Source organism: Lampetra fluviatilis, chromosome 34 (assembly GCF_964198595.1).
Source record: "Lampetra fluviatilis chromosome 34, kcLamFluv1.1, whole genome shotgun sequence".
NCBI classification, from domain to species: domain Eukaryota; kingdom Metazoa; phylum Chordata; class Hyperoartia; order Petromyzontiformes; family Petromyzontidae; genus Lampetra; species Lampetra fluviatilis.
Window position 1 is genome coordinate 4114898 of NC_136308.1, and position 12219 is coordinate 4127116.

Sequence of the window (12219 nt, forward strand, 5' to 3'; positions counted from 1 at the left end):
CACTCCGTTGAGATATCATTTGTGGATAGCCAGGTCGCTTCTGAAAAATGAGCTATGGAGCTCAGTGATGCCTTCCATGGTGAAATTTTAAAGATAGTAAAGTTGTAATAGGGCCGTGGTTGCAACGAACATCAGCCCAAGTCTCGCGTTTGGTGGGAGGATCTTGATGAAGTCAACAACGGCTCTTGGGCAGAATTCGCAGCCGGTTCATCCGTCACCTTTCATGCGCATCAACGTGTTGCGGGAAGCCTGAAGTGTGTTTTTTTTTCACCGGGTGAGAGTGAACAACACCAGGATATAGTCCCATTTGGAAGAGGGGAGCTGGGTGACAAATATGACAAACTCATTCAATTAAAGAAGTAAAGTAGTGGACGACGATTCAGCAAATTGAATCGGAACAAAAGCAAAGCGATTCGAAATCATAGCAAAAACAACTGTGTTCGCGAAGAAATACAAAACGGTGCACAAACGTAAACAATGCAGAGTTCAGAAAAAATATATTTTCTGTAACGTGAGTTGACACGGACAAATTACGCTGAAAAAGCATTCGTAGTAAAATTAAGTTACAGAAACAGCGCAATAGATCCAGTGTGATTATTGCTCTCCCAAGTAAACAGACGAGAATATGTGGGGAATTAAAAAAATTGCACCATGAGGATGCTGTCTAAATGGTCATCACACTTGACTTGCAATCCATACGTCGCAGGTCCGACCTCATGGAGCAGCAGTTCAAACAAAGGGGCACGTTTCTTAAATCTCCCCTCCTGGCTCTGTCCACCCAGCACTCCCACGGTGGCGATATGTTAACTACCTAGCCTGGCTATGCAGGAGATCGTGGGTACGATCCCGACCCTGATGCCAGTATATTTGGAGTTTGCGGTGTCTTTCTCTCCCCGTTGGTCGCGTGTTTAGAGTATTTGGCTGCTATAAATTTCCACATGTTAAGCCACTTCGTTTAGATGTCATTTGTGGCCAGATCGCTTCCAAAAAAGACCTATATACCTTAGTGTGCCTTACCTGGTAAAGTAAAAAGAATCGTTTCGTAAGTGTGTGTCTTGACACATTCCCTTCTCAGCTGGGGCAAAGCCGTTACCTTTCATGCTCAAGAATAACAACAAAGAAGTTGATGGAATCAGTCAAATGTCAACCAAACAGAGCGGAATGTTTTTGAATCTTCAGGATGTTTATGTTTTGGTTTCTTTCAAAGGAAAACATTCATCCGTGTTTGTAGATACACTGGCGCCACTTCATATCGTCAGGTAACGAGCACGTAAGAAGACCTTCAAACAAGAGAATTCACGTTCTACCACCCGATGATGGGCAACGTGGCTGGCTCACAATCGGAAGTTTGTGCGCCCTAATCCCAGTCAGGTGTCTCCCACGAGTCTTCCGCTGATCTGGGGGTTCAATATAGTGTGAGTTACCACGCAATGACTTATCCCCGCTATGTTTACGCTTAAGAGAAATTTAACTTAACAAAGCAAAATTAATGCAACGTCTCGTTTTGTCAGAGCATTATCGGGTATATAGTACTGTACAGGGGGGACATTTTGTTGATGTTTTTCTATTAAAACATGTGATTTACTTTTCGATTTAAAGCTTTCGTGACTACAGGGATTCATCTTCTTCGTTATTTCGGTAAAGTCGCGTGACTTTACCGAAAGAACCAAGAAGATGTGATTTACTCTTTTCTTTCCCATGCCAAGCGTATCGTCTGTATCGTGTCACGTGCAGATGTCTGCTCAGAGCTTTCGCAGGCCAGCTCGTCACCCCGTGTCATGAGATTTTACCCAGAAGATGACATCCGAGAACGACCTTTGAAGTCCATTCACCTGTCCTCCTGTAGCAACGTGACCTGCAAATAAAAATTAACCCGTAAAAACAAAGTTTCTCACTATAAATCCTTTATATGCGTGGCGGCTAGAGTTCTCTCGTCCTCTGGCTTGAGATGGCTGCCACCTATGGGTCAGATGATTTCCTGCCACCATTAAGCAATTGGTAATTAAATATATTTTTTTTCCTAAAAAGTGTAAAATTTTGGAAAAAAAATGTCACGAAAATAAATTGTCACACACAACGAGTCTGTGTGCAAAATGTCAGCTCGATTGGATCACGGGGAGTGGGTTAAAAAACGACCGAAAGATTTGCACGGTCGTAAGCGCGCAAGCAAGCAAGCAAGTGAACTTAATATAAAGGATTTAAAAAAGACTCTTTCATCGTGTGGCCAATCAAATTGAAAATGTTAATTTCCACATCAGACACATATGCTAACGTCTCTATGCAGCCAGCAATAACTGGGGCTGCGACTATGAATTCACATCTGTTGATCATGGGTGGCCGAAAGTTGGATTTTAAACTCAAGGTCTCAACAGTCCAGACTCAGCCCTTTTACCACGGCATGAGCCTCTCTGAGCCACCCAAGTAAGCCTTAAACATTACTATATATTTTTTATTACTTAAATGTCTCCGCTCCATGCCACATGCTCCTATTTTACGTGTACAGTATTTATTTACAGATGATTGCGCACAATATAAGTTACGAGGAGAGAAAATGAACGGTGCAACCAATCCCCGGGCCGTGTTTGTTTGCATTATTGTGGAGTGCATTTTGTTGTAACTTGAAACACTGGAACCCGGCCCCCAGTTCCATGGAAACGTCGCTAATGAAATACATGCCGGGCTGTAAAAATAAAAAACCCGTTGTAGGCTTTTTTTTATAATTGTTGTACAGCCCGGCACAGACTGTGTGGGACATGCGGGGCCCTTGAGTCAGACTGCCAATACAAGTGGTCAGGAATTTCAGCTTTTTTTCCACGACCTCATAGTGTTGAGGTTAGGGGCGGGCGGGGGGCTCCCAGTTGTATCCCAGATCTTTCTCATAAAAAAAACCAAAACTCTCTGCACTCGATTAAGCACCCCATGACCCCACTCAAATCCAGATTCCCATGCAAACCATTCACCGCGTGACTCACTAAAAAGTAGAAACTGCGCAGATTCGCGCTGCTGTTGCCGTACGCTTTCTTTTAACTCACTCTCTCTGTTGTTGTTGTCGTTGTTGTTGTTGTCGTTGTTGTATCCTCAAATCTTGTAACTCAATTTTAACCCACTTCCCAATGTGGTATCGACTGCAAACTTGGTATACTTATGTCATACTGATGACAATACCATATTCTATCATAAAAAATATTTAAAAACTTTTAAACTATATTTTTACACACTTTCTATGAACTCTGTCTGTCTGTTGTTGTCGTATCCTCAAATCTTGTAACTCAATTTTAACCCACTTACCAATGTAGTATCGACTGCAAACTTGGTATACTTATGTCATACTGATGACAACACTCTATTCTATCATAAAAAATAAAAACATATTTTTAAACATTATTTTTTAAATGTTATGTTTCGGCTTGGCTCTTATTGGCCACGGTCAACTGACGTTGGCTGTAAATCACCACGGTCACTTACGTTATGACAAGATTCGGGGCCACTTCCTGGAGTCGTGGAGTTCTGCCATTACGAGTTCATTTCATAAAAGCGTGTTTAAAAAATAAAGTTTTCTTAAATATTACTTTTTTGAGTTGCACTTGCACTGCGTGTCGTTCGGCACGGCCTCTGAATTGTTTCTCCGACGTTCCTCGACCGGTAGCTCCAAGCACGTGGAGCGAAACGTCGGACATCATGCCGAAGTTCATAAAAGCGTGTTTAAAAAAAAAGTGTTCTTAAATATTACTTTTTTGAGTTGCACTTTCACTGCGTGTCGTTCGGCACGGCCTCTGAATTGTTTCTCCGACGTTCCTCGACCGGTAGCTCCAAGCACGTGGAGCAAAACGTCGGACATCACGCCGAAGAACACGCGGTACAACCCGCGAAAAAATACACACGTCGCGAGCCGCTAGCACACAGTCACACCGTGACAATCACCATCACATCAGTCGTGCAGAACCGCTTTCTCCGTTTGTTTTTTTAGATCGTTGCCACAAACATCATCGTTGTGATTATCATCTTAGCCACCATCACAATGGGAAAATCGCAATGACGCCTGGATTGTGAAGGGGATATTGTTGAGTCAGGCTGACGATACGATGTGTAGTTCTACGGAGGAGTAGCAGAGTCGGAGTCTTGCCGACGTTGCTTGCTCCCACAATGCGTTGAACGTCTTTCGCATCGTACGTAGCCAACCGTGCCCATTGGAGGTGTGGGGGAAAGACACTAAAGTATTAATCGCCGTATAAATGACGTCTGTAAGCAAAGTTGTGCTGTGTTGGGTAATACCAATACGGTGCACAGTATCCACTCTAGCCCATGGACTAGCTACACACAATTACAGCATCCCACTTGCAACCAGTACAGCAGACCTGGTGTTTAGGGGCCGTCCATAAATGACGTCACGCGATTTTGGACGATTTCCCCCCCCCCCCCTTCGTCACACGGCGTCACAAAGTCAGACCCCCCCCTCAAATATGACGTCACAAAGCTTTGCCCCCCCTCCACAAATAAACATGCCTCAAATCGCTTTAAACTATTGTCATTGTAGTGCGTATTTAATGTGACGATGTACTCTGATGTTGTAGGAGAAACCATTTCTTAAAAAGTCTATTTAATTACGTAGAACGTGTTGTCTATATTTATTTAAAGTTGCGCATTTTGATGTGACGTCACATTTCTCAACCCCCCCGCCCCTCGTCACACATTGTCACAAATGTCTGACCCCCCTAGGTGCGTGACGTCATTTATGGACGGCCCCTTACCTGGTAAAATAAAAAAAAGTTATTTTAGTGATTCATTCAGTCGCGGGATGAGGCATGCCGGAAAGCAAGGCACATTTTATCGATACTGTGTTCACCGGAGAACAAAAAGTAACAACGTTGAATATTTGTTTTATTTATATCTGTCCCGATATAACATTATATATAATCAATAAATACATTTCTTCACCGCTGGCTGCACTTGGAAAGTTTCTAGATCCGCATCAGCCCCAAAGTGAAGCTGATACTGGTTCAATACAATTGCAGTCGTAGTATGATCACCACGGCACTGTATCACTATTAACACTTTTGCAACTTCTGCTGATTCCATAACATACCAACTCCTTCCCTTGCCCCCTCCTCCTACGTCTGGCCAAACACTTCCCTCCCACATCCCTCACCCCCTAGGCATCACCCCACCCCCCCCCCAGGCATCACCCCTCCCCCCTAGCCATCACCTCCCCCCAGGCATCACCCCTCCCCCCTAGCCATCACCTCCCCCCCAGGCATCACCCCACCCCCCAACCACAACGGCTCCACCCCCACACCTCCCCTCCCCCCCCACTCTCTCGCCGGCTGCAGAACTTTCACGCACGGAGCCAGCACCACCACCGCACAGCACACACACACAGAGAGAGAGAGGAGGGGAGGAGAGAGAGGGGACCGCGTGTGGGTTGAGAGTTTGTGAGCTCGCCCGCCACTCAGTGAGCATCAAGCACACGCAGAGGGTGGCGGTGTGCAAGTCGGGGAGCGAGGGGCTGGGTGCGTGGTGTGGTGGTGGTGGAGTTGTTACAGGCGACCAGGGGGCTTGCGACGCGCAACGCTGGAGTGGATCTGATGGCCGCTCTCAAAGTTCCCGGCGTGTTGCTGGCGACGCTTTTTGCCATTGCCTGCGGTGCCTTCTCGACGGCCGCCGCTGGAGTACAACAACGACGCCGTCTCCTCCTCCTCCACCCCCTCGCCGCCACGCGTCCTCTCGGTTGCTCGCTGATGTGCGGCGCTGATGGCGAGGAGGTGAGATCCGGGGTGGTGGTGGTGGTGGAAGGTGGTGGTGGTGGAGGAACGTGGTGGTGGAACGTGGTGGTGGAACGTGGTGGTGGAACGTGGTGGTGGAACGTGGTGGTGGAACGTGGTGGTGGAACGTGGTGGTGGAACGTGGTGGTGGAGGAACGGACACGCGCACAACGACTGGGATGAGGACGCAGTGCCCTCGATGAGATTGCTTCGGGCCCCCCCCCCCCCACGGAGGAAATTTTTGCTGCCAGTGTTGTTACTATTTTGTTGTTGTTGTGAGAATTTGAGCGAATGTTTTTGTCGGGTCGTTTTCTTTTCTTTGGCACGCGACTTTCTGCGAACTCGTGGACACGTCCCGTGTGCGTGTGGGGTGCTAAGGAGTCGGCATCAGATTACTGTTTCATATCAAGTTTACGGTATCTTATATATAAAACATGCGGTACTGTAGATATCAGTTTACTGTGTAATGCTTGGCGATAATTGCTAAATTGTCTCGTTAAGTAATTCCTGGTGCATTTCAAGGATCTTAAATCGGTTAACTATGGTTGATATGCGGTAACGTGTGGTGTCTTATCTCGTTAACATGTTTGCAACTTTAAGAAGGGTCTGTCTGGCGATTGTGTCTAGCGACTTTTGGAAATTATATTGTTGACGCCGCTTTGAAGGAGTTTTAACATCAATATCTTGGAGGATCCAGACACTCGGATTTCACTCAATTCTGTTCTTGCGTGCGATGGCGAAATGTTAACTACCTCGCCTGGTACACAGGAGGTCGTGGCTTCGATCCCGACGCCTGCTGCTGTATATTTGTAGTCTGCGTGTCTCTCTCATCATCATCATCATCACGGTAGCTAGGAGATTTTAAACTACCTCGCCTGGTATACAGGATTCATCTTCTTGGTTTTTTCGGTAAAGTCACGTAGAAGGTATACAGGATGTCATGGGTTCGATTTCGACCCTGACGCCTGCTGCTGTATATTTGGAGTTTGTGTGTCTCCCACTCTCTCTCATCATCATCACAATGGCTAGGAGATGTTAACTACCTCGCCTGGTACACAGGAGGTCGTGGCTTCGATCCCGACCCTGACGCCTGCTGCTGTATATTTGGAGTTTGCCTCTCTCTCTCTCTCTTCGTGGTCTCGTGGATTTTTCTCCGGGTCCTCCGGTTTTCCCCTCCACAATTATTATCAACAAAACACTCGTTTTAGAGTATAATTTGGCAGCTATAAATTCCCAACACGATGAGACATTTTGCTGAGCTATTGCTTGTGGGCCAGGTCGCATCTGAGAAAGAGCTGACATCGCTCAGTGTGCCTTACTTGGTAAAATAAAAAATAGTTTTCGTTAGATCATACGTACAGGAGCGAGATGCCAATGCTCGAGTTCTACTCCAGACGGTGAGAGAAAGCGATTTCGTGTAGATGTGTACCATTCCTCCTCCTTTGAAGGAGTGTGGTGGACTGACTTAATTGGTTTTACTTTTTATACGCGACTCTAAAGTTCGTGTTGCATGGCCACCACAGTCGCGTCTCTGTGTGGCTCGCGTCTTGAATTTTCGGAGAACATGGGCCACGAGACGGGGGCATGAGCTGATGGATGCGACACGCGGAGAAGAACTGTGTGGAACTCGGGGTTGAGAAGCCGAACTAATGTAACGTGGAGTGGCGCCGAGGCTGTGAGCCGAGCTGTAAACGCTCATCGGCAAGTGTGAGTTGTCCGGCTTGAAGTTTGAACACGCGTGTAGGGGTTTTATTCGTATTCAACCTACCTTTATATACATTCACCGATAACTTATCAGCATCGTCGTCGTGAACGAGCTGAGTAAGTGATGGTCAAGAACATTTGTCAAGAGTTTTAGCCGACGAATGGAGCGGCATCCCCCATCGTACGCTCACCGGGGGTGAGATGGAGCGATGAAATAAGCACGTGTGTGTATATATATATGTTGAACTTCTTTCGCACCGTACATAGCCAACCGTGTTTGTCGGAGGTGTGCTGGGGGCGGGGGGTAGACAACAAACTAAACACAAAAATCAGTTCTAAATAAATTAGTTTTCAATATGTCTGCAGGTGCTAAGTGGGTTGTTACACCACAGAACCGTGAGAAATGACGATGTCTTCGGGGGAGGGCCTTCATCCAGCAGTTCATGGATCATAGCCGACTATAATGATCATATCGGTGTTATTGGCCTGAGAGGGGTAATGTGAACCTGCAGCATTTGCTTTGAATAAACAAACTCTGGACCGGATTCGCTCACCTCTGGCGCTCATCAGCACACTCAAAACGTGCTTCACAAACAATGCTGGCGAGTCATTACAGACGCGCACGTGTGACGCTGCCGTGCGGTGATTGAGGAGCGTAGCGTCATTTCCATGGGTCTAGTGCACAAGGGGTCTCCAACCTGTGACTCTTCATCACGACTGCTGCTTCGTGGCGATATTTATTAAGGACCCCCCCCCCTACCTATCGTCTCGTATTCACCACACAGTGCATTGTGGCTCTTGAACTATTGAGGGTTTTTTATATACTGGTTTCTGGACCATTTTCAGAAGGAGGGTCAAAGTTTGTAGGGAATAATCGCTATTTTCTGTAGTTTTGAGGCATAAGCAATTTGAAAATAACACTTACTACCCAGGAACAAAAATCGTGTTACATAGTGTAATTATTATATACAATGATCTATCTGTTATTTGGCTGTTGGAGAACCTGTTTGTTGTAAGAAAGGCTAAGAAAAGGCGAATGTAAATGTTTTGTCCCATCGTTTGAATATTTTTGCTATCAACAACAAAAACGTCACGAATATAAAAAAACTGCAACTATTATTCTCCGGAGTTGTGGCTTTGCTTGTTGGTTATCCGGCTTTGTTGTGGACGGTGTTTATATTTATAATAACGCTTTGTGGAGTTAGGGCAGCAGTGGTTTAGCAAGTTCGAACCTCCTTTCACTCTGGACCATTTCGGTCGGCGTTGTGAGTTTTACCAAGTTAGACAACTTAAATTTCGATTTAAAGCTTTGGTGACTGCAGGGATTCATCTTCTTGGTTCTTTCGATAAAGTCACATAGAAGGGAAATAATAAAATAATAAAAATTAAACATAATAAAATACAATTCTCACGACGTTTCGGCCACAACGCAAGCAGCCGTCCTCAGGTGAAGAACAGGGCTGTCGGAAAGACAGCGTCTGATGCCCTGTTCTTCACCTGAGGACGGCTGCTTGCGTTGTGGCCGAAACGTCGTGAGAAATGTATTTTATCATGTTTTATTTTTATTATTTTATTATTTCCCTTAGTCAACTTACTTTGTCTCGACTATAGCCGGCAGAGCACGGTGTGTGGCTCTACCCCCCCTTGTCTATCTACTCCTTGCAGACAACATTTACACACACACACAGTATGTGCTGTATACACATTCCGCTTTAGATAATGCCCGTGATGTCACCGCCTTTGTCCCAAATACTTCCAAAAGACAACGTTTGTCTGCATACATGGTACGTTATGTATACTGTGCATGTCGCCACTGGGGAGACAAAGGTGGCCGGGCGTGGTGTTGGCCACCCCACCACCTCGTGTGCCGTGCCGGCCTTTATAGGTGCTTGCTAACAGCACTTGGCCCCAACATTCTGTTAAGGCTACACGGGGGGATCTTTGTCTTTGTTTATACACACGGTTACTTGCATGCGGTGACGTCACCACAACGCTTGTGCCAGGCTAGGTGCACCTTGAGGCCACGTGAAGTGTCGAACGCCCGCTGGCAGGAGGTCACGGGGCAGACCCAGCAGGTTGCCACGGGTCGACTGACTGAGATGACTGGTTGATGTATGCACACACACATACACGCGCGTACCAACTCACGAACTTCACAAGTACACATTCTCTGTTTGCTTATCAACGACACGAGGTTGGTTGGGTGGGTGGCCAACTACCACGCCCGGCTGCCTTTGTCTCCCCAAGTGGCGATGTTTACACACACACCGTACTCGGGCGCTGTACTCATTTGAGGGCCGAGTCGACCTAGCGGAGGCCCAGGGGACCGGTTCAGATGAACGTCACTGGCGTTGGCCGTGAGTGGGAATCGAACTCGGGTCGCCGGGTTCGTAGCGCTCACCGCTTACACCACCGCTCCCCACACTCTCTAACACACACACACACACTTTTACATACACACACAGTGTTCTTATACACCAACTCGAATTATATACCAATTAGGATGTTTACATTATACGTATAAACTCCCTTTCGCACTCCAATTATTTGCTCGTTTGCGTTGAACAGCACTCGATTGAAAAAACAAACGAAATTTCTATTTTAACCTGAATACCATTTATACAAATGGTAATTGACTCCCTCCCCCCCCTTTCCGGAGGGAAGGTCTGCAAGTACAAAGGGGGGTTTAGCACGCCACGTGCATTCTAAATGTCCATCGAAAGTCTCGGGGCAAACAAATGCATGCGGTTGAGTCACATCCTATGTTTAATTAAAGAGCCCATTCGAGAACAACATCGCCTGTTGTAACGGAGAAGCTTTGCGCAGAGCTCAGACAGGGGACGACAGCACCGGATTGTTTACCTGTACACAACAAGTGTGAAAGCGAGGCTTATGGTACACGCACTGGTGTGGTATTTATCACACGTGTAGTCGCATAAAGGGTGAAACGACGACAAAAAAATGTACGCAGTCGTCCATAACGCTACCCATCACTTTGTGCGGTGGATGCGTTCTTTAAAATATAAATATGGGCGCACAAAGCGAGAAGGCAGCTGTTGCCTGCCCTTTGAATCAGACTCACAATTTGTATATTTGTATTGAAGGAATCTCTTTTTCACAGATGTCGAGTGTGGGGCGGGTTAGAACGTTACAACAAACACAATACAAAAGTTCGACAGCGCTGCAGAGAATAAGAACGCTAAACAAATCACCCAAACACATACAAATAGAACGAAACCAGCAGGCAAAGCCCGCTGAGGTATTAACTTATTTTCCAGAAGCGACCTGGCCACAAACTATAGCTCATGTATAGCTGCAAATGAATCACAGAGTAACTGTCTTTAAGTATCGTATCCTCAGTTCTTCTAAATTGTATTTGAGCAAACTTTATTCATTTTCACAGGCAGTGTGCATTTCAGCAAAGCTTCATGACAATACCGTGTTGATGATCAATAAACAAAGTTTACATATGTCAATATTTAGCAGCTTATTGTCACACCAAAAAAGAGTTTTTTAATTCAACTCGCAATAAATGTTGTACAACATTGCTGTACCGGACTTAATGCGTCCAATGGCGCTTGTATAGGGCTCATGCCTAGAACATCGGGCAGCATTTGTGTAAACGGCAGTATGTTATGATCATCATCACAGCAGTATGTTGCCGAAGTTGAAACCGGGCCAGAGTTTATCTGCTTAAACAAATGCCTGGGGAAAACATTGGACCGGAAGGTCATAGGCTAATGAACCAAAATAAGTAGTGTAACTTATCCTCGTCTGTTTATTATTTGTCTGTTGTTATTCACGGTGTTGTTTTGCCCACAGTCTACTGCAACTCGTTTCATAGTCTTTATCGTCGCTGTGTTTTTATAATTTTAGCTTTGTGTGCTGGGGGGGAGGGGCGAGAGAGCGGTGGCTAGTTAGTTTAGCACACTGGGCAATGAACCTGGTGACCCTGAGTTCAATTCCTAAGCCATGGCAAACATCAGCGGCGAGTGTTCTGCTGATGTCTGTGGTTAACATCTCGCCACGGTGGCGAGATGTTAGCTACCTGGCCTGGAGGAGGCCGTGGGTTCGATCCCAACCCTGACGCCTGTGGATTTTTCTCCTGGTCTTTCGTTTTTTCCTTCCAAATTTAGAAACACGTGTTTAGAGTATTTGGCTGCTATACATTTCTGCGTGAAAAGCCATTTCGTTGAACTATCATTTGTGACCAGGTCATCTTTTGAAAGAGAGCAGTACAGTTCAGTGGGCTTTACCTGGTAAAATAAAAAAAAATAGTTTTAGTTAAATCTCAACTGGTCCTACCACCCCATCCGCCCTCTTTGCCAACCTGCATTGACCAGCACGATAAAGTATGGTCAAACAATCCCATGGTTAACGTGATTTGGGTTGGCTTTCATCCATCAGTGTGGTTATGATCATCATCACGATCCATTGGCAGATAGCCCATAGGTGTCGACTACAAATTTCGTAATTTGTTTCCACTTTTTTCTTAAGGAGTGTAAAATCTTTCTGGCACAAATTTCTTACGTCATCGTCAAGCTATTATCTATTAAGTCCTACTATCTTTCCGTTTGCTTACATTCTTCCCGAATAACACACTTTTAATTTTCCTGTTATCCATCCTACACAATTGTCCAAATAGTACCAGTTTCCTTCTCACAATTGCCTGCATCATCAGGTCTTCTTCAAAATCCTTGCCGTTCATTTCTAATTTATTTTGCAAATTAATTTACATCTTCTCTCCGCTGCATCT

At 45.7% G+C, this 12219-nt stretch overlaps 1 protein-coding gene across 2 annotated transcripts in view; it reads left to right on the plus strand.

Annotated features, from left to right (window-relative positions):
- Positions 1-5317: 5317 nt before the first annotated feature.
- IL17RD (interleukin 17 receptor D) overlaps positions 5318-12219 on the plus strand; it is an 88106-nt gene continuing 81204 nt past the window's right edge. For both annotated transcript variants that reach the window (XM_078872318.1, XM_078872319.1), the window contains exon 1: positions 5318-5759. In XM_078872318.1, coding sequence (XP_078728444.1) covers positions 5583-5759 — 177 coding nt within the window. In that variant the 5' untranslated portion in view covers positions 5318-5582. The remainder of the gene's footprint in view (positions 5760-12219) is intronic.